The 23955-nt window shown below is 28.2% G+C and overlaps 2 protein-coding genes and 1 long non-coding RNA gene across 7 annotated transcripts in view; 2 read left to right on the plus strand and 1 right to left on the minus strand.

The window, feature by feature from the left end:
• Positions 1-23955, minus strand: part of LOC105258839 (basement membrane-specific heparan sulfate proteoglycan core protein) — a 193992-nt gene that overhangs the window by 150382 nt on the left and 19655 nt on the right. The window lies entirely within an intron of this gene.
• Positions 1111-9339, plus strand: LOC112638968. 2 transcript variants are annotated; one of them, XM_025411638.1, is made up of 6 exons: positions 1111-1283; positions 5138-5394; positions 5819-6088; positions 7428-7558; positions 7800-7965; positions 8843-9238. In XM_025411638.1, exons 2-6 carry the CDS (start codon positions 5140-5142, stop codon positions 9236-9238), a joined length of 1218 nt encoding a protein of 405 aa, XP_025267423.1. In that variant the 5' UTR covers positions 1111-1283; positions 5138-5139. The 2 variants fall into 2 exon arrangements, with proteins under 2 accessions (XP_025267423.1, XP_025267424.1); XM_025411639.1 differs by lacking the exon at positions 1111-1283 and having other exon boundaries at positions 5140-5394; positions 8843-9339.
• Positions 14890-17178, plus strand: LOC112638969. The gene is made up of 3 exons (XR_003123236.1): positions 14890-15599; positions 15674-15813; positions 16533-17178. It is a non-coding gene; the product is annotated as an uncharacterized LOC112638969 (long non-coding RNA).

Below are 23955 nucleotides of genomic sequence, written 5' to 3' on the forward strand. Positions count from 1 at the left end.
AATGATTCCTACTGAAAGTCATCGAATATTCTTATCACAGATAACATTAATGAACTTTTTGCATCGCAATGTTTCAACAAATATGATATTTTATACTGAATTGCGTAAACTATCATAAAATTATAGTGTTTTTGCAATTGATCAAAACCTTAAAATTTTTCTAAAATTTTACATAAAGCAAAACTATTTATAGCAATGAAATGAGAAATAAGTTATAAAAATTATAATATATATATATATATTTTTTTTAATTTTAATATCTTGTTTTTATAACTTTTAATGTATATAATTTTATAATGAATAATGGATTAAATATGCATAAATATACATATGCAAATCCTATAGTTCAATGTTATATAAATATTATGCATTAAATATTTATTAAGATTCAGTTGATAAAGCTTTAGCTTTCTCAGCATCATAAATTTTCTTAATAATAAGAATAATATATTGATTAAATGGACAAAGAGAAGATTTGTTTATCTTAAACATCACATATATATATGAATATCATGTCCTAAGATAACACATGTGATAAATGTAAATAACATTTCGTACTTTTGCAAAAGAAAAAGTAAAAAACTTATCTATTATCTTTAAAATTGTGATATTATAGACAAATAATAAATTAGTTAATTTTATGAGTTAAGCAATCTAAGGAATCCAACAGATTGTATAATATTTGATTCTTTTAGAAGTTTTAACATATATATAAGACATTAATTCAAACTCCAAGGGATGTCGAATAAAGATCATTCATTCATATAAGATAGTATATAATGTATATTTTCGTATCAGATATATAAAATCTACATATTGCAATGTATGTAAGATATTTGTTATAATTTGCTCTAAAACTATTATTAACTTACTATGCTTGCAGAAGCACCGAACTTTTTGTTATCATCGTCACGTTCTGTTAATGTTTCTGTTATCTCCATCGTCCAATGTCAATTGACGATTACGATTCCGTTTTATTGAGAAATTATCAGTTCAATGTTAACAAACTTTATCTAACTTGGAATAAATTAGGAAGTCTATCGGGAATCGAGTTATTAGATGTCAGTATTCGTCATCATATATAATGCGATTATCATCATCATGGTGCTAAATGAATAGAATACTTGTGATTTGCAATTTCTTGCGAGAGTATGAGATTACACTGTTGCCAGTATAAAACCTGTCACTTCTATTCTGGTTATATCATTTCGCGTTTGGTCTTCGTGAAACGACGAGTGCAGTGTGAGCATTAAGTGAAGTAAATTGAGAGGAACCACTTATAAGTAAGTACACAGTTATTTTATTTCCTTTCTATCAATGATCAATCAGAGAGACATAATTGTTTGTTTATTTGCTGATCAATTAAAATTTAAAAAAAATTATGCAACCAAGCCTTCGGACAATTATTGTGCTTCGAAAAGAATGGTACAAATTTATATTCTGTGATACAATTATATGCGTGTGTAAATATAAATAATATGTAAAAGTCAAGGTATCTGAGAATGAAACAATCAAATTGCCAAAGTATATTCTACAAATAAAAATTGAAAAAATGATAAGTATATATCAGACTAAAAATATTTTATCAAAAAGCTATCACAAAAATGTAAATATGAAGAAAAAGAAAATGAGATTTATTAGTGCGCAATAAAAGTGCGATAAAAGCGGATCAACACTGTTTATTTTTATTCTGTTTAATTATATTCTGTTCTCATCTAATCTATTTATTTCGTGTTTGTAATCAGTATTTGAAATCATATCGAAAATATGTCCAATTTTGCAATTTATTTATCCAGTATCATTAACTTACATCAATATCAATACAATTCCATAAAATGTGATTATTCTCGAACAAAAAGTATACATTTGATATACATATATTTGAAATATATGAACATTCAAATTGCAATAAGAAGACGACGGAATATATCGTCATCCATTTTGAAATGAAAAATTAACTTTTTTTGTTATAACATTTTAGTAAAGTATTTTGAAATTATGGAGATTTGTACGTAATATTCTTTTTTTCTATTGAGAACATATTATCATGGATTGATCATTTCATTCTATATTTTGTATATTCTGTGAGTAATATATAATCTAATATAATTGACGTAATTTGAGAAAAAGTTTGGTTAAAAAAATGTATCAACAGAGAATCTTAAGCTCAGTTAACGCCGAGTAATCTGTGTGAATTGCGTTCTTGCAAGGAGTTTAAGTTGTAAAAATTGCATGCCACACGGCTGTAAGTTTTTACGAGACACTTGTGGATTTTACAGACAAATCTACAGTCACGTAAATGATTCTTTTCATTTCTTAATCTTATACTTTAAAATTTAATAATGTAAATATCGAATATGTACCAGCGCAAGCGATCAGTCTCTTTTATTTCTTAATAAAGTTTAAATTTGTCATAGTAACAACAATTTTTGCGCTCTTCAAAATTGTATATAATATATTTGAGATTTTTGATCAGAAAATAAATTTGTTATGCATACGCGCAAGTTTTATAAACAGTTCATGCAAATATAATTCTCTTAATGCTTCTTTACTAGCTATTAAATATGTTAGTGTGATGTAACACAAAAACCTGTTTTATTGTATATAACAGATTATTATAATATTTAATCAGAAAATGTTAAAAGGAAACCTTTTTTATATATCATGCAAAAAAAATTTTATTTGTACTCTTTAAGTCCGTGTCAGCTAAATAATTATGTTAGTGTAAGTAATTATATGTTACGCTTGATGTGCAATTTTATTACACTTGAATGAGTAGCAAAAAATTTTATTCACATTATAATAGATTGTTTTTATCTTTATAACAAACACACATGCATATTATATATATAATGCTTGTTCTTATATAAAGATTAGAACAATATATGCTGTGAATAAAATTTTTTACTTATACTTATATAATTTTAGAACATTGATTCAAAAACAATACCATTAAAAAGGTGACGTTATTAGATTTAGTAAGATATTCTTCTCGAATACAAAATTTATGTGTATTTAATATTATCATCATTATTTTATGTATATTATTGATGCACTTTTTTGTATCTATAGTTCATTTTATAACTGTCAATCATAAATGTTTCTGTTGGTCTGTTAATATAATTTATTTAAGATTAAGTTAAATAAAATTCACTTAAAATTAAAGAATATTTTAAATTAAATTTCTTTCCTCTCATTTTTTAAATCAGAATTTCTAAAAGCTCAATTTCTAACAAATTGCTAATAGATTTTCAAAATCTATAAAAGTAACACATCTATAAACATAAACGATGTATTATGCAAATTAAAATTTGGCACAACTCAAGATTAGTTGCTGTGCGTGAAAGACCTTCACCGTCAATAGACCTTATTTTTAGTTTCGACCGATGTCTAATTTAGAAAGTTCACATTGCCAGATAACAGAATGTTTTAAAATTGTTTCTTATGAAAGAGAAATCGGGTATAGGCATCTAATTTAACTTTGACCATTGAGCAAAATATACGCGCGTTTACGCAAGATACGAAATATAAATATTTATCTTAAATCTAGATAGATAGATAGATTAGAAGAATTGAACACTAACTGTTTCAACAGGCAAAGAAAAAGTAAAAACTGAGTGTTAAAAGTTAAAAGTTGAGTTGTTAAAAGACAAAGAAGGCTCATATTCTTTAATAAAATTGTAAGTAATCATATGAAACGAAAAATTAGAGAATAGCAAAAAATCTTAAATTAGAGAAGAATTTGTTGCATAGTTGATCTATATATCATTAATTAAAAATAAGAACAATAAAAATTTTCATTTTTTATGTTATATCTGTATTCAAAACTTTAAACATGTTTTTTCTCAAAACTATGTCTTTTAAAATCATACATGATTTTTTAAAAAGTATCGAATCCATTAACTTTAATTTTTTGTGCATATATAAAATACATGTCTATTTATGATCCAAAAATCTTTATCTCTAAAGCTATATCTTTCAATTAATTATTTTTTATGATTATCAGAGTCAATATTTAGTAAAAGATTGATCAATATTCTTTAACAAAAATTACGCCATTAAAAAATTTTTTTAAACTTTTTTATTTTATATTATATTACATATATTGCATAATATTTTATATATTTGGTTAGAAAATAACAAAACTATCAATAAGAATTTTCTTGATTTTTTATTTTAAATGAGTAGAATTATTAAAGTATGTTAAACAGATATTTTTTTAAAGTATTCTACTCCCGCAATTATAAAACAAAAAATATTTAAAATTTTACACAATTACAAATTTTTATATAAGTGTTCATAAAAATTCTTTAAATATAAATAATATTTATATAAAATATGTAAAGTATTAGAATAATAATTCTTTTCTTTATACATAAATTCTCGAAAACAGACCATTTTTCGTGCTGTAAGAATATCTTCTGGAAGAATAAAATCCTCTTATTTACTTCTACAACTCTTAATTTGCAATAGAAATGTATATTTTTAGATGTTTCTAATACAAGTTTATTAAAAATTATTTATATACCACTAAAGTCATATAAATGGGTCTCTTCTATAAGCTGAGCTATCAAGTATCTTTAGTGGCAAACGGATTTGATCCTGAGGTAACCGCGGAAAACATACCTGAGAAAACTCATCAGGGTGAAATATGGCCAACGTCATTCGGCCACAAGTACGTACGCGATCGCGGCACGCCAGACGCGTCGTAAATTTCTCGCAAATACCGCAACTCGATCACGTTCGACGGGATCTCGACGCGGTACGTACGTATGCCGTTCGCCAAAAAGGAAAAGAGAAAAGCGGCGTCCCATTACGCTCTTAATTGAAACAGCGATCTGAAACGCAGGGGAATGCCCGTCTTGAATATCGACGGACGCACGGAAGAAAGAAACGGCGGTAAAGCGAGCGAAAAACGACGAAGAAGGGATGACGAAGGAAACTAGAAGCTGGAATGAAGGGGAGAGAGACAGAGAGGGAAGGAAACGAGTTGGCTAGAAAGAAAGAAAACGTGATAAATCTTGCCGCGAACAATAAGTTATCGTAAAGAATCGTTTTCGCGTTTCGTGACATGGCGAGAAGAACTCGCCGAGAATGATTTGTCGGGAAAATTCTCCAATTCCAATTCCAATTTCAGAAATGGCCCTAGAGACACCGACATGGCTGAATCTGTGCTTCATGGAGAAGATCCTGCGAAAGTCAGAAAACGACAATTCCATCCAAGTAATCGATATATTCTCGAAACCGGCCACGAATAAGGGTGACAATTACACTAGTGATATGATCAGGGTTAATGTTGAATATTCACGTGATCAAAGCGGCCGTAAAATTACGGAAAAAAAATCTGTCATCGTCAAAATGCTGCCTTCAGTTGAAGGCATTCGTAAGAATCTTGTAAGTTCACTTAATTTATACATATTTATATAAGTAAATAAATTAAATATAATATATATATAAAACATAAGTAAACAAATAAATAAATAAAAGACAAATTTTATTATTTAGTTTGAAATTATTTAGTTCGATTTCTCATAGACATTCTTATAGAAAAATATTGAACAACATATATCTTATATATATTCAGGCATTATAAAAATTAAGTGCGAATTGTGCGAGCAAATAAATAAAAAATAAACATTTTTCAAAATTTTACAAAATTTTAATTTGGGAAAGAAATCTTATTTATTTATATAAATGGCACACGCGCATTTAATTTGTAAAAAACTTTTTTTTTATTCTCCGGTCTTTATTATGGTTAACATTGCAAATATATAATAAAGTTTCTCTATTTGTTTTACCGATTTTTAATATCTTACAGGTTGCAATGTCGCGTATTTTTAACACGGAAATGTTGATGATGACAGACACCTTGGACAAAATGAACAAGTTGATACAGCCCAAGTATCGTTTGAGCGGAAAAGGCATGTACGTGCAAGAAGACAATCCAATTCTTTTGGTAATGGAGGATCTTGCGCCTCTCGGTTATCGCATGGCCTGTCGTCATTCTGGCCTCGATTTAGATCATTGTATATTAGCGTTGCGTGGATTAGCCAGATTTCATGCAACCTCTGTAGCCATATGTGAGAAGGTAAATCATTACGAATTAATGCATAATACTTCATTGTGATGACTAGAAATTCACTTCATATAATAAAATTCATGTTAATAGCATTTCCGTAAGTGATATAAAACGATGCAAGTGATATATGAAAAATCCCTTCAATTTCATTTCATTGCATAAATAACGCATACTTTAAAGCTGCTGTAAGATTCTTTCCGTTACTTGGTAAATGCATACAATAATCGAGATAATTAAAAATTTTATAATGCACATTAATAATTCCAGAAAAGCATACATACAATATATATACATATATAAATATTTATTAATTTATTAATAATAAATTATTATAAATTTATTAAGATATAATTTACAAAATACAATTGTAGCTTTAGAATAATGTATATTTAATATATTTAATTATATTATATGTTATAGAAATATTTGCTAATCAATATTAAATAAGATTTAATATTGCATACAAAAATATTATTCCATTTTATTATTGCCTTGTTTTATCGAGAATTTTGTGTAGATAAATCAAAAAATAATGTCACAATTTCCTAGATCTATAGTAGCAAATAGAAGTAGTTATTTTATACAATAAACATTGTCAAAACTTTTAAAATTCGCAAGATATTATTTTTAATTATAAATTTATATAGAATTTGTGTAGGTAGATGGGAATACGAAACTATACAACAAATAGTTCAATGATAAATTTCTAGCAAAGAATAACGTTCAACGATAAAATTCAACATTTTCTATTATAATTTTTATTGCAGCGCGTATCTCTCTCTTGGCGTTTAATCAAGAAAACAAAAATAAATAAAAATTACAAAATTTTATGTGCTTTTAAGAAAAAAATATTAACTTTTAATTTTAATTTTTAAATTCTTTTTTCAAAAGCTATATTTTACAATTTTCAAATTAATGAAAAAAATTTTAATCAATTAAAAGTCGATATTTTTTTAACCAATGTATTCTACATTAATATAAACTTTTCGGATTATAAACAATTAAAAGTAAAGCCTTTTTAACATATTAGACATATGTCAACATTAGACATATAACACATTAGACACATGTCATGGACAAATAAATTACGAAACTTTTTATCTTTAAACAAAAATCTTAATTTAAAATCAAATTAATAAGATATTTTATAAAAAAAGCAACAATTATATATTATATAATTATGTAATTGTCTTAATCAGATTAACTCTAAATTTATCAATTGCTATTAAAATTATTGCGTATCATAAAAATTTGTTTTATTCTATGGTTTTATTCTATATTTCTATGGTTATAAATGTAGATAAAAGATATAGATTCTAAAATTTTTTAAAATGATACTTTGATTTAGGAACCAAACCAAAAACAAATGTATTCAAGAGGAATGTTTAACCTTGCACACCCGAGTGAAATGAGAGGATTTTTTTCTCAGGGTGTTAAACAATTAGCAGAGGAAATGGAAAACTGGCCAGGAATGAAAAAGTAAAGTTTGCATATAAACACACGCAAATATACAATAACATTTGTTATATTTTATCTAAGATAATGTTTTCCAATATGTTAAACATAATATAATAAAATAATATTTAAAGAGAAAAAATATTAAGCAAATTTAACACATTAACAAAAAGCATATATAATTATAAATATGTTGCTTAAAAAATATATTAAATATTAAATATATTAAATATTAATTTCATAATTATATGACTTTTATTGCTAGATATGCCGAAAAACTTGCTAAATTGGTCGACCATACATATAATATAGGAATAAATGCGTGCAAATTATCTGAGAATGAGTTCAATGTTATCAATCACGGTGATTGTTGGGTGAACAATATGATGTTCAAATATAATGATGATGGCAAACCTATTGATCATATTTTCGTAAGTATCATATATCATAAAAGATCACATATTTTTTCTAAACATAAAAATTCATGATTATTTTATCATTCTTTATATTCAGATTTAAAAGATTCGATATATTAATTCATATAATTAAATACACACACACACACACACACACACACATATATATATATATATATATATATATATATATATATATATAATTTTGAACATTGACACTGCTGTAAATCTTTATATCACTTTGAACATATATTTTCTTATAATTTAGAGAAATTTAAATTATATATAAATTGAAAGGAATTAGGCTCTATATGTATTTAAACAACACGATAAGAAATAAGCGAATAAGAGCCATCGCGAATGGTAATACGTAAATTTTTCTTAAAGATTAATTGTTCGCGAAAATTTAAACGTGCACGAGGCACACGCATATGTTTTACTTGGTACATTTACCAAGATATTGATTCTTATTTTTGAGAATTCTAAACCCTCTTCACCTCCCTAAATTATATATATATATATATATATATATATATATATATATATATATATATGTATATATATATAACAAATAATTTTCTCTAGACAGTACGATTAATACACAACGTATATTTTAATTATCCACAAGTTATGATATCGATCGATCGAAATAAAAAGCTGATGACATGCGATACTTCAGAATACAGCATGTTATGAATAATGCAATAATAAAGTTAATCAAATTCAAGTACATCCGCCACCTGTCTGCCCGTGTCACTCGAGCAAATTTTCGATCGTCGCGACTTCCTAAACAGGAATCTTGCTTTTTTCTCCGTGCACGGATTTCATTTCCAATTCAATTGCTGGGTATTTTAGAGGTCAATCGATCAAAAGAGTTGGTTTGATATTGCAGGTGGACTTTCAACTATGTTTCTACGCATCGCCGGCACTCGATCTTCTTTATTTCCTTAACACAAGTCCTTCCCAGGATGTCCTTGAAAATAATAGGGATACTCTGTATAACGAGTACCTTGATACTTTATCGGCGACTATGAAACAATTAGATTGCAAAACGCAGCCACCCACTAAGGAAGAATTAAAGGCTAGCATGAAGCAAAGGGCTTCCTACGGAATGATAGCATCAACAACTATATTACCGCTAATAATGTCCGATAAGGATGAAGCAAAAGATTTGGATGAGATTATGAACAACGATGGCCATACTCCGGGTTATAAGAATGAGCATTATAAAAAAATTATGATGAACAGAATACCTAAGTTTGATGAATTGGGCTTATTAGATATTTGACTTAATTTGTCATGATATAGGATATTATTATGAATGATAAGCATAGAAAAGCATCACGGAGAATCTAATGTGAGACAATTCTAAATTATATCATTTTAATAAAAGATTATGATGTATAAAAATTATATATATATATATATATATATATATATATATATACATATATATATATATTAAAAACTTCTTAATACATATACACAAATAAATAAATAAATAAGTATATATATATATATATAAGTATATATATATATATATATATATATATTATAGAATATATATACAATATATATATATATATATATATATAAACATTATTCAATTATTGACGTGTTAACAAAATTAATGTTAACGAAAATTTATCAATGTCAGATGGATAGATAAATTACTAATTTAATTAATAATAAGATATAGAAAAAATTTTCATTAAATTATATTATTCTATATAAAATAATTGAAAGCTGCGAAAACTGTGAAATAATAATATAGTTTAAATCTTACATACTTTAAGTACTTTTACTTTATATATATACTAGTCACAAATTATATTATATCAACAGCTACATTTTTTAAACTATATATACATTAAAATAATTATTACAAAATAATAAATAATAATAATAATAGACAATATAATAAGTTAAAAGCGCGTATGTATTGATTATAATGACTATATTTTAAATTTTCTTGTAAGTACAAAACAAAACTGTTGTTATTAATCTAATAAGATTGTATTTTCTGTTGCAAAGCGAAAGTTATAAATAGCTAAATAAAAATATTATACAAATTAAAAGAAAATCATCTTGAAACAATTTCCATGATAACAAATTTATTTACAAAATGAAGATACATAATAAAATTTTTGTCATTTATCAACTAAAAAATCTTCATATTGTAACATTATATGAGAGAACTTATAATTCTTTAATGACTTAGTTAACTTTTACTCTTCACTTTGCTTTATGGGGGTTACAAAATAATTCCTTTTACGATGCAAAATGAGAGACTATATAATGTTTGACCTCGTTGACTTAGATTAACATGAATTACTTTAATTATAGGTCATATTAAAAAACATGAAGGATCCTACATTTTAATATTATCGATAGATTTATTGTAGCTTCTTACATGTCATAACTTTCTCACTCTGTCTCTCTCTCTCTCTTTCTGTCTCTCTCTCTCTCTTTCTCTCTATCTCTCTCCCTTTCTCTCTCCCCACTCTCTTTCTAATAAGATTTTTAATCTAATAATATCAATACTTAATTTTACACAATACATTTCCTATTTTAAAGCAGCTTAAATTTCTGTTGCTTTTACATTTATTTAGTCTAATTTTTATATTTTAAAATAAACAAAATTTATGAATCATATGTTCGATATTTTATTCTTTTATTTGCAAAACTTTTTGTTGCTTAATTTATAAATTAATTTTTATTGCTTAATTTATAAATTAATTTCTTTTATTTTCTCATGTTTGTTTATTTTTTATTTATAATATAAGAAATATAAATATGATATTTATAATATAAATATACATACAATATATGCTAAATAATATATATTATTGAATGAATTTTTTTCTTCTTAAAACCCTACAAAAAATATATAAATGTAATTTAGAAACTACAATTTAAATTAGAGATATGTAAGTTATGATAGTTTTTATAATCAATAAATTAATTAAAATAACACAATAAATATAGCATATTTTCGATAATATTAATAAAATATTAAGATGAGAGAATAATAATAATAATAATAATAATAATATAAATATTAGCATTAGAAATGTAAAATGTGTTTTAAATAATTTAGCTTTTTTAATTTATTTCATATAAATCTTAAGAATAGTTAAAGAGATTTATAAAACAAATAAACTTTCGTAACATCTTTTACAAAGTAATCCCAATGTTTTAAATAATGCTTGCATACATATCAATTTACGGAAACAAATAACAAAATGAAATAAAATGAAAAAGAAATAAAATTGAATTGTTGCACATCTGCGCATGCCTATTTTACGAATTAATTGCATTATTTGAGATAAAACATCTAACAAAAAGAAAAGCCGGCAAAAAAAGAAGAACGGTATTATTATTATTTCAAAATTTTATGAAAAATTATGATTAAAATAAAAATAATATTAAACTTAATTAAAATATTACAACATTATAAAAGTTATAGCAATAATAATAATAATACACAAACATTGTTTATTAATATATTTTAGATATAATTCGAATAATTATCCATTTTATAACTGACCGATATATCAATATTTTAATGAGGCTTTGTGTATAATTCTCTTCAATTTTAGATGTATTATAGCTAAATAATCCATGTTATCTCAAGTAATTTCAATTCATGGCACGCATTAAGCTTGTTACTAAATAATTAAGCTCTATTATAATTGAACAATGATTCCAGTTACTTACAGTATTTCATAAAATAAACGATAAAAAATCATTATTTTGTGTATATAATTGCACGAATTTTCAAAGCAATAACTAATGTGATATAAATGTAGCATAGTTTCATCAGAATTTAGTAAAGAGAATTGACAAACTTTATAAATTGTTTATCAAAGATAAACTATAAAATATTTTCAATATTTTTTGTTATCGCTTATACGTGCTACAAAATTATCATCTCATTAATTCGAAAATTATAACGTTATTAATTAGTATCTGACCGACACATGAGCTGGAGCAAAATAATTATAAATAAATATTAATAAATTATTATTAATTTATTAAATATATATACTTCACACATCTATCTCATTTTACATGCTATAAAAAGAATACAAAAATTGAAAAATTCTGAAATATGTCTACTGTAAAATAGACATTTTATTAATATAAAGTACAATTGATCGTTTTTAAATAATAAGAATCGAAAATAAAATATAGATGAGGAATTGAGACTTGAGATCTTTCATCATATTTGATCATTTATGCTACTAACAGGTATTTGCAAACTGTATTGTTTATTATGCTACTAATTGGTATTTGCAAACTGTATTGTTTCGTAATGCAACTGTAGCGTTTCAATACATTAATAGGAATTCAAAATATATCGATTTTGATTTCACAAGAACAGTGATATACCAACGTAATCGCAGATTCAATTAAGATCAAATATAATCGCAAAATAAGTATTTATTAGGCGATTAAGGCGTAAAATAAGCGTACATAAAAGTACTTTTCCATTTCAGAAATTTAAAGCATTTTACTATTTTCAGTCCTTTACAAATTTTTCAGAATATATATAAGATAATTTACCAACGTATTTAATATTTCTTTTTAATTCGCGAGCACGATACGACATAATATCTTGAATTTGTTATTATTAATATTCATGTTACACGTATCAACTTTCAAAGTCACTCACATGCTAGATTTACATCATACTCATTTCAAATAGCGCACGCGTCAATGAACCATACAAATTCTCGAATGCGACAATTTAATCCCAACGAGCCATAACGCGAGCAATCATAACGCGCTCATCGAAATTGCGTGGCTGCGTGTGAAATGCGCCGATTCCGGGAACCTGGAGAGCGACCCGATGAACCGCGAAAGCTAATTAATATCTTTGGGAAGTCGGGGATATGTATTTCGCCTTTCAATTAGATTGAACGTGTGCCTATCTCCTAGCGTGTACATACGCGCGCGTTGTCTACGTTCGCACACTGGCTTAGCCATATATACATATATGTGTATATATATATATATATATATATATATATATATATGTATGTATGTATGTATGTATGTATACATATAAATGTGTATACGTATGCGCGTAAACGTGCATGTGACGTGGAACAAATGGCGATATTAATTACCGCGATTTGCCATCTCCGATACTGAAATCGACCTCTATTAATCTGAGCTTACACCTTTCGTTCGCCTACGCCTTGCTTGCCCCGCGAGATAAATTCATTCTTATTTAATCCCATCAATATCATGCTTCTATTTGTTATTTTTTTTAAACAAATGTCATTTATGTTAACAGTAAATGCAATATAGAATAAGAGATATCTAATTAAAAGATAGCAATCATATTGATTTAAATTTGTACCTAATTTCTGATATTTCTTTTGACAAAGCATGGACAATAATTGTTTCTAATTCTGGATTTAAATTTGAATACTATTTTAACATGAAAATAATTTAAAGATTGTTTGCATATACTTTAATGGCCCCTAGATTAATAAAAATGTATTTTAACTTCAATGCTATACTTGTTTATTCTTCTAAATCTCCTTTAATTCTACAAATTTAATTTCACTGCTACAAATATTTGAAATTACAAATATTGGAAATTATAAATATATTTAAAATTATAAATATATTTGAAATTTACATATAAATACTCAAAACATATTAAACTAATAATATAAAAAAACAACATATGAAATGTATAAAATATATATTATTAAATTAAAAAAAAGAAAAAATATATTAAAATAATATTAAATTCTTGAATGTCGCCAGTAGATAAAATAAAATAACGTAATTTAAATCACCACACTGGCAATTTATTGGTTGGTAAGGAATCACAACGTTTCGATCATGGGTTTTGGTTCTTATCAAGTGAAAATATCTTAGTTAACCAATATATAAAAAAGAAGAAATCACATGTCAAGATCGTCATGTCAACCTCCCGATCAAACACAATAAGGATCCGATAAGGACCAAAACCCATGGTCGAAACGTTGTGATTCTTTACCAACCAATAAATTGCCAGAATGATTGATTTAAATTACGTTATTTTAATATATTAAAACTTTTGTTTAATCTAAATTTGCAATTAAACTTATTTTACTTTTTTCCCTAATACATTAAATTTCTATTGTAATACAAACTATTATAGCTGAAGATAAAAAAAGAAATTTCCAGATCAAAAAAGGAGTAAATTATAATTGTGATTGAATCTATTTTGTTACATTGTAATTGAACATTTATTTCTATCTGTTTATTACCTTAGTCTCTGTATTATAAAATTAAAAGTTTAACATATATTAAAAGTTTAATATAAAATTTCAAATTATAATATTTTCTTATTACTTACATCTTTTTAAAATTATTTTATGTCTTTTTTAACTTATTTAGATAGTTTTAAGAATATAATTAAAGCTGCATATAAGTATTGCCATGAAACAGTTTCACAATTAAAATATTTCTACTACAAGAAATTCTGTGTATAAATAACACATAATCACGTTCAAATATAATATTAAAGTAATAATACTATGATTCTCAATGATAATATCTGTGTAAACTCTGTTTCAATAATAATTTTGATAAACAATTCAAGACAATTAAAAATTAAGAAGTATATATTCTTGTTCCACATATTTATAATTCTGCATTAATTTTACGTAAAATATATAGAAACATAAAAAAGTTTTGTACAGTAATTTGAAAAGTTAGTACACAAAACTGAAAAGAATATTTTTTCACTTAAATATATTAAAAATTATTACAGTTTAAAAAATCATTACAACGCAAAAACTTTGAACCGCGTTATAGATTAAAGTTGGAATAAATAAATCTCAAGAGATTTCAGAACAATCTTTTGCAAGTAGTCGTGGCATTTCTTGCTTTCCTGCATTCGTCCGCATGCACCATAAATGCAATAAAATACGATATAACGGAGGCATCTTATACAAGAACATTGTATAATTTTTCAGAGCGACATTGAGATGCAGGTCAAAGAAACCAGTCTTAGAGACAAAGCCAGAGGAAATGAAGTCAAACGTACGTACACGATAGGAGCACTAGAGGGTGAAATATGGCGGCAAGGTTGGGCGGTGTACGGGTCAAGGATAGGAGATGGCTCGGAATAAAACGACTCTTCGTACTACCCTAACGCAATTTTCTCTTCTTTCGACCCTCTCGAACTGCGCACTCATAACTCGGTAAAGTGAAATATCTGGAAAAGTCTGTTTCGTTTCATGTTCTCCGAGCCGATTGTTTTTTTTCCTTCCACTTTTCATTCGTCGCAGAAAAGCTTTTAAATTCTTGACCAAATGATTTAAACGCTTATGCTTTAGAAATAGATTTCGCGGTTTATATTGTTTCGCTCGCAAAATGATTAATGCTTTTTTCTACTCTTATAAAATTTTTCTATCGAGATTTACATTTGTCAAGAAATGAAATAACTCAGAGTTAAACGCCAATACTTCAAGACCGTCAAGCTGCGGACTTTTATTGGCTGTTTTATCGTGACATGTATTCAATTTTCTTCACGCGGACAAATACTACCCACGATAATCGATAAGATAGCAAGTAAAAGTTTCCTAGAAACATCGATAACGGTATTGTGATGATCGACATATTGCTCAATGTAAAAGGTAATAGGCAATTTCAGTATCAAATAAGCTAATATATCAATATCATTACTCAAAGTCTCCAATCGTGATACCAGGTTGAGATAGGAAAACATCCCTTTCCACTCATATTTCACATCTTGAATACAATCTATATATAGTATTTGGCCATAGTATCCCGAGACTAGAATACAATGAAGAACCTATTTATTGCACGATAAACGCGATATTATATTAGGTAAGTAAATTACTAAAATGTTCGTTAAAATAAATATGGCATTCAATGTACTATAAATGTTTTTGGTAAAATAAAAAGTCTTTAATAGCAAATATAATATTAAATTGTTTAAATAATATTTTGACAGATTATATACCATATATTACAATATTAAAAAATATTTTTAATTAAACATTTTTAATTAAATATTTTTAATTTTTAATTAAAACATTTTATTATATCCATATTTCTTTTAATCCTTAGAAAATAATTGCAAAATAAATATATATTGTAAATTTAATTATTTTTAAATATTTAATAATTATTTGAACCTAATTAAATACTTATAATTTAAAAAATATAATTGAGAAATTAAAATACTATATTGCATAAATTAAAAATTATTTTTTAATATTGTAATATAATTTTTTAAAATGTTATTTAAAAAATTTAATATTATATTTGCTATTAAAAAGACTTTATTTCACCAAAATTAAATATATATACTACATTGAATGCCGTTAATTTATACTTGATAATACACTGTATGAAATTTTGCTTAATAATGTGAAAATACAAATTTGCAACTCTAGAAAATAGAATAATTAAATAATAAAGAAATAAAAAAAAGAATTGAGTTGGATAATAGAACCTTTTGAATATCAAAACCGCATACAAAGCGGAACGTGGACTTGATAGAGCCGATAGCGATTCATCACATTTAACCTTATTCACAATAGAGAGCCCACTGAAGCTAGCCAGCCAGGAGATTAACAAAAAAGAGGGAATGGCACGAAAGGAAGAAGTAGAAAATTACTCGCTGGTTCCGGCGAAATTGAAGCGCGAACTTCGTCGACCAACCCACACATGATGCCCCTATTCTCGCCGTCATACATTCGTTGCCTTTGTCTCCAGAAACTGATGCAGTATCACATGTGTAAAAGTAATATCTGGTATGCGAGTACGAGTCAAAGGGGTTCCCCACGTTTGAATTATAAGGCCTGGGTGGGTTAAACGCGCGAGCGCGCTCGAGAGCAAGGTCGGAAGAGAAACTGAAGGGATGAGGAGCGAGAGAAAGTGCGAGAGGAAGAGAATATCGCGTCGCGAGAATATGAAGCGGACTGCATGTATATCTGCGCGTATATGCGCGTGTCGGCGACAGAGGGTTGATAAACGCCTCTCCCGGCAACCACCCGCCCTCAACCCAACAGTCTTCCCTCGCAATCATCTCACCGTCGCAGTATTCATAAACTACTCAGACAATGTCGGAAACTTTACGTCGCGGACCGGCGATGCTCTGATACGAAATAATAGCCACCGCATAGTAATGAAGATCACGAATCTGACCTATGCTACGAGTCTATATAAAAGGATTTCTCTCTGTACTCCGCTTCTCTGTACACAGAGAATTTGCGTATAACAGAGCATCAAATAGGCATCAAATAGCAATTTAATACGGTATAAAATTTTCGTTAAAATATTTAAAAATTGTTGTTAGTAATAAGAAGATCAAAAGCAAATATTTTCTTCTAAAAGAGCTAACATATAAAAAAAGTATCTAATAAATAATAATAAGTCGTATTAATTTGAACATATCTGAACATATCAGAGCAGACAATGTGTAATTAACAGAGCTAATGATCAGAAGAGAGATCAGAAGTCAAGAGATAAAAAAAGTGTTATATAAAATATCAGACGAGAGATATGAGGTTGATCAGGCAGTTATCTGAATAAATACATAAATCAAAATTTCGTACATAATCTTTGCGTACAAGTGCACGCAATTGACCTCCTTTGGCCAAATCACTTGTAATCAGGGACAGTGATTATCGTTATGTAACTTAGACAAACTGGTCGAGTGTTGATTTTAAGAGCGCAGATATATGGACCGATGGTTACCGCGCGAACGGAAGTGGAAGCTGACGCGCAGGAAAACAGGCTAAAATAAATAAACGCCATAATTCACGTTCAACAGTTACGAACGGTTCAATTCGCGATTGGAACTGGTCCAATGGCAGAAGGTGATATAGGAGAGGGCGAGGGAGAGGGGGGAGGGAGTGAACGGGTGGTGACGGAGAAGAGGGATGCATTTACGCGCGCGCGAGACGAGCGCAAACAACTCGATTTCACTAGCGGATCGAGCTAGCACGATGCAAGCGTTCTCCGAAATAATTAATTTAAAAGACAGTATTTCCTGCCGGGTTTTGCACCTGCATAATCTCGTCGCATACTTCCATGCCGATCCACCCTCCTTTTCCCACCCTCGCTACCGGTTGAAAATAAGTGGATTATCCTAACTTGATAAAGCGAGGATCACATTTTATCGTGTTAAGGGAAAACCTTCCATTTTCCCTCTCTCTCTCTCTCTCTCTCTCTCTCTCTCTCTCTCTCTCTCTCTCTCTCTCTCTCTTGTACGCGCGCGCGTTCGCCCGCGAAATCATTAATTTCTATCTGCTCCTGATCACAGCGCGCTCGGCTTCATCCGCTCTCTTGTGCGGCCTAATTCCCACTCTTCTATCGCTTCTTCGATTTTTTTATTTTACGCAATTTTATTTATTGCACATAATTTTTAGCAAATAATATTTGAAAAATAATATTCTCGCATTCGTACCCAAAAATTTGACAGAAACTTTCCCCTTTCGCGAATCATAAAACTTGCTTCACGCATTAATTAAAATCAGTATACGATAATTTCAATTCGAGGAACGAGCAAGTATTATAAATAGCAAGACAGCGAAATCATATACGCTTAATTTCACTTTGCACTTTGCTATCTCGTTTACCGTTAGCGTTTTCGTCGCAACCGCGGGCGTAGCTGGTGTACGTGCATCGGATGCACACGTAATGCACACTCCATCAGAACAATTGCGATTAAGTTGAGGCTCCTATCGCCAGAGAGCAAAAAAGTAGAAATAGAAGAGAGAGAGAGAGAGAGAGAGAGAGAGAGAGAGAGAGAGAAAATTATGCGAAACAGGTGATTATCACTTTGTCGTGTGAAAACTCGCTTACTCTCTATAATTCTGGTCAACCATTGTTTACAACTCATGCGCGTTCATGTATGGTAATAGACAATCCAGAAGAACCCTTCAACTAAGGGAACTTGCTTTACTCTCATTTGTAAACGTCAGGTTTTTGCTAAACTAGTACTTTCGTCTAAAATTGTGATACTCGTGGCCTTCGTTGCGTTAATGAAATTTGTAGAGAAATCCTAAAAAAGCTCAGATAAAAGATACGCCAAGGTTACACAATATTATAAAGGAGATTTCGAGGATTAACGAGAAGTACTGGATGGAGTAGGCAGAATTTACATTTATCGTATATTCTTCTGGCTCACGAGATAAATTGTCTCTGCGAAAGAGGGATTCGTGCATTTGCCATTATTCTCTGCCGAGAAAGAGAGAGAAAGAGAAAGGGGCAAGACAAGGATAATCCGTAATCTTATCCTAATGAATGTCTAGTTAAATTCAATCGTTTAAGAGTTTATAACATTTTAGTACACGAGCGTAAGTTACAGAGGAGCCGGCCTTCGATGAAACTTCTTTCATTGCGCACTATTGCCCACTCCGCCGCCACACTCAATTATGATATTAAACTTCTCGCTGACATGGATACGAAGCAATTTCGCGGGATTAAAGTTCCATACAAGTTCACAAATAGCGTTGCTTCTGTAAGACGCGGGAAATGAGAGGCTTTTCCAGAAATGCCTCGCAGCGGCATTTATTCGCGATGCTGAATTATTTCTTTTGAAGGGCGCATCTAGAGTTGCTGGATCAAACCCTGCACCGCGAATAAAAATAATAACGCGTCCAGAACTTTGAATAAAAGAACAAAATAACTCGCTCGCTTGCGGTAACATTATACTCGATATTTCACAGAATTATCTGTAACATAAACTGAAAGAGTATTATATCACGACGATCTCTTAGTCGGGAGACGTGACAATGGATGAAGTATTATACCGAGACGGATATAAATCGGGGTTGCAGTAGATCCATCTGTCGCATAAACAAATACAGATAAACCGATAGCGAGATTTGAATGAACGGAGAACCTGAATAAGTTTTTCAAATTCGCGCGACATATCGATTTCTCGTAAAACTCGTTGAATAAACGAAGAAATGCTCGCATATTGTAGGTCTTTCATTTTGATATTGATTTTGGATTATAAAAAGATTCTCCTTTACTATTTAATTTATTTTTATATTTATTTACGTAAAAAACTTGCTGAATTTAATTTTAAACAACGCGCGCACATGTGTATATTATTATTAATTATTGTAAATTAAATTAGCATATATTGTAGATATTAAAATATAATAATTTTTCCCCATGTAACTTAATGTGACACAAGTAAAAAATATCTTATATATATCTTATCTACTCTTTTTGTCTTATTTATACCTAATGTAAATATCAAATTTAAAATAATATTAAAACAATATTGCAATTATAAAAATATTACTGATCGTTATTAATTGTTACTTCTTCCACCATAATAAAATTAACAATTTTAAACGAAATAATTCTTACGCTAAAATATTTGCTTAGCTTTAAGAAATAATTTAAAAAGGAAATCCTACACCTTTATTGAATTGAATTAATAAAAGACATTTGTCTTACTATTCGTATATGTGTCACAACGATTTGGCTCTAAATCCCTGCTTTAAAGAATCCCGAAGGCAATAATATTCACACCTCGCCTGACCTATCGTGCACGGACGATGGTTGTACTTTCTCGTCGATAATCCTCCATCCACATTCACTGTTCTCCGTAGCAGACCGGGTTCTATCTATCCACGTAGGGTAGTTTATTATTCATTGGGGTTGCATCCCCAACGCGGATAAACGGCGCATTGTTTATGCATTAGCCTGTAGCCTGCCTGCCCAACCTCTCGATCTGGCCATTGAGTTGATTCTGCCTTTTCCCCACATTCGCGTCATCAAACTTTCTCACCTAATTGTTCCCGCGTACGCAGAATTCCCATTAAATTATGAGCAGCTCTTCATTTTAATTTGTAACCGGTTTATTTTGGTACCTCTTAAATTTAGATAATTGTGTCGCTTCGAGTAGGGTGGTTTTTGTAGGTTTGTGTAGAAGAATTGACATAATAACATAAAATGCGAAATATAAAATATACGAGAAAGTTCTTTCAGAGTTTACTAAGTCCGCTTTGCCTAAATCGCTATAATGCCGTTACAGATTACATCTAACATGCTTCGTAAGAGCAATCCCTCGTTAAATCGGCTCAGCTTCCTCGATTTGGAAGCAGCGTGGCGATAGACGAATAGGAAATGCGATCGCGCCTCTATCATCGATTTAAATCGAAGTCCCGATAGTTCGCATGGCATGATGATTAATGGCGACCGTCTGTTCTAGACAATTCGAATATAAAATGCGCCATGGAACTAAAGGAATCTCTAAACGAAAGATGGTATGAATAAAATAACCATTAATTTTCGCGAATCTATAATCTATCGTATAAAATTTGCAACACAACATACTTTTATATATATTCATAGTACAATTATATTGAAAATATAATAAAACTTTAACCAAATAAAAAATATATAAAATATATAAATAAAATAATACATAGTAAATTGTAAAAATATGAAATTAAATACGTAATATAATTATACTAGTGAGGTAAAGATCTAAGATGTAATTTAATATTATTAAATATAATTTAATAAAAGAATAATAATTATTAAAAGAAATAATATATAAAAAATTTTATTTTCCTTTAATTCTATGTTTTATTCTTAAACAAAAAATAAAAAAAAGATCTCTCATTATATCATCTAAAACACAATACAATTTATTTTTACTAAAAGATGCAATTATTTTTTTATAACAGCTTTGTTTAACGTGCATAAAGTATATAAATAAACTTATACAAATTACGCTTTAGATTAGCAAGTTTTTTATTTACTTTGTAGAATCTATTTATTAAACTGTTAAGTTTTTAGCATAATTTGTTTTATATGTACACTGTCTTTAATTTTCATGTACAGCCTGTGCATGCTTATTTACTCGAGAATTTAAATCCGGATCGTGAGTAAAATCCGGAATTGCTCCATCAAATTATTACGTACTTTTGCAATTATAATAACCCTATTGTTTTTGAATCATATAGTGTTACGAGCCGCATACATTTACACGATCGTACATATATATTTCAGTTTTTGCATATATTCGCAGCGATGTATTTCATATTTTGATATCAGCTACCTTTAAATGCATCGCACATTATAATGAATATAAATGAACTTTTCCGTGTAACGTGTTTTAATCCGTTTTATTCTGCATATTTGTTTAAATGTACAACACGTTCACATTAAACAATGGAATAATTATATCTAATAAAACTCTAAAAACTCTAAAAATAATCTTAAAAAAATTAAAAATGTAATCTATCGATCTTTGTGTAAAACGAAACGCTTATAATGCATGCTACAGACACACAGTATTAAACCACTGTAAAAAAATTTAACAAATAATTACAATAATTTATAATGGGACATAAATTTTAATAGATTATGTTATTAAATACAGAAATGCGAAATTCTATCGACTTCTATTCATTCATTGAAATTATCCTTTTCATTTTTATATAATTACTTACTTTTAATTACTAATTTTACCTACTAATTTTACTTCAGTATTTAAAAATATTAAAGTAAAATTTCAAAATATACAGAATGTTCCATTAATGCCCCAAACAAATATCTCGAAAACTGAGATTGACAAAAATATTTTAAATAAAAATTGTAGAATTTGGAATAAACAGAAAATAATAGTTTGAAACGAAAAGAAATATGTAGTTTGTTCCAAATTCATATTTTTAAAAAAAAAACTATTACGTTTCTCTTTATATCAATTAAATCTTTTTATTATTCTATACAAAGTATTGAGATAAGATAATCGAAAAATAAATATTTTACGAAATATTATATAGCTTTATTTGAATTTATATCAACTTAAAATATAAAATATCTCGTAAACTACTCAATTTTTGGCTATTTTACCCTTAAAATAAAATCCTTATAAAATCCTTTATATGGAATATTATGAGGAATCGATTTATATGGACAAATTAGGATAGTCTCGTTTAAAAAGAAGTCCTTCGCTTAATCTTAGTACCTACATCTAAGGTCAAACTAATGTTCTTCTGTCTTTTTTTCCCCCTCTAAACTCTACAAAATTTTTATTTGAAATATTTTTATTTACCAATCTCAATTTTCGAGATATTTACCTGGAGCATTTAAAATGAGACATCACATATATATGTATATGTAGACTTTTTCAGCATATTAAAATTACACAAACAAGCTATATAGATTTCGTTCATGCTATTTATAAGTACTTGTTTTCACATTGAATACGATTCTTTTATTTTTACGTTATTCAATTTTGACCAAACGCTGCTCAATAATTGTTGAACTTGCATTGTTTGTTGAACTGTATTCGCAATGTTTCGCTATTCAAACGTAAAACTACACCTGAGGCAAAATCAAGGGAAAATTTTGATAAATAATATATTATCTCCATCATATATATTATTTTGTGGGTTTTCAATGAAAGAAACTATATTGAAAGAGAAAGAGAGAGAGAGAGAGAGAGAGGGAGGGATTTATTTATATTTCAATTATTTATTTTATATGTATGTATGTATATTCATCATTATATATATATATATATATATATATATATAATATATATATATATATATATATATATAATATAATATATATGCATATACATATACGTATAATCCTGTTCACGATAAATACTAAACGCAAATTTATGCAAATTTATATAAATTTCTACAGATCAGGTTTACCGAGTTGATTTGATTTCGCTCTTTCAATTTTATTTAAGATCTTTTGCCCTGACATAAAACCAGAGTAAATACAAAAAAGAAAAAGCAGAAGAAGCTTTCGTTTTCGGCATATGTCGAATTTTTGATACTCAAAAGAATACGTGGCGCGCATATGCGCATGCAAGCGTGAAGATACGGTTGAAGTACACGCGACAGAAAGTCGAGATTTTCCTCAGTCGATCTCGATTTTCAACCGTCGCTGCACGTTTTTGCAGCCGGCAACCGAGGGCACAATCTCGGTCGCGAAGTTTGCTCTTGGCAAAACAATAGTTTCGGCCGG

The sequence above is a fragment of the Camponotus floridanus genome, unplaced genomic scaffold (genome assembly GCF_003227725.1).
Source record: "Camponotus floridanus strain SB8 unplaced genomic scaffold, Cflo_v7.5 scaffold41, whole genome shotgun sequence".
Lineage (NCBI taxonomy): Eukaryota > Metazoa > Arthropoda > Insecta > Hymenoptera > Formicidae > Camponotus > Camponotus floridanus.

What these genes read in the sequence shown, in the direction of transcription:
- LOC112638968 (XM_025411638.1), top strand. Translation starts at nt 5,140, where the DNA reads ATGGCCCTAGAGACACCGACATGGCTGAATCTGTGCTTCATGGAGAAG. An exon ending in CTGTAGCCATATGTGAGAAG is followed by an intron (nt 6,089 to 7,427) that starts GTAAATCATTAC and finishes ACTTTGATTTAG; the next exon opens with GAACCAAACCAAAAACAAAT. An exon ending in AACCTATTGATCATATTTTC is followed by an intron (nt 7,966 to 8,842) that starts GTAAGTATCATA and finishes TTGATATTGCAG; the next exon opens with GTGGACTTTCAACTATGTTT.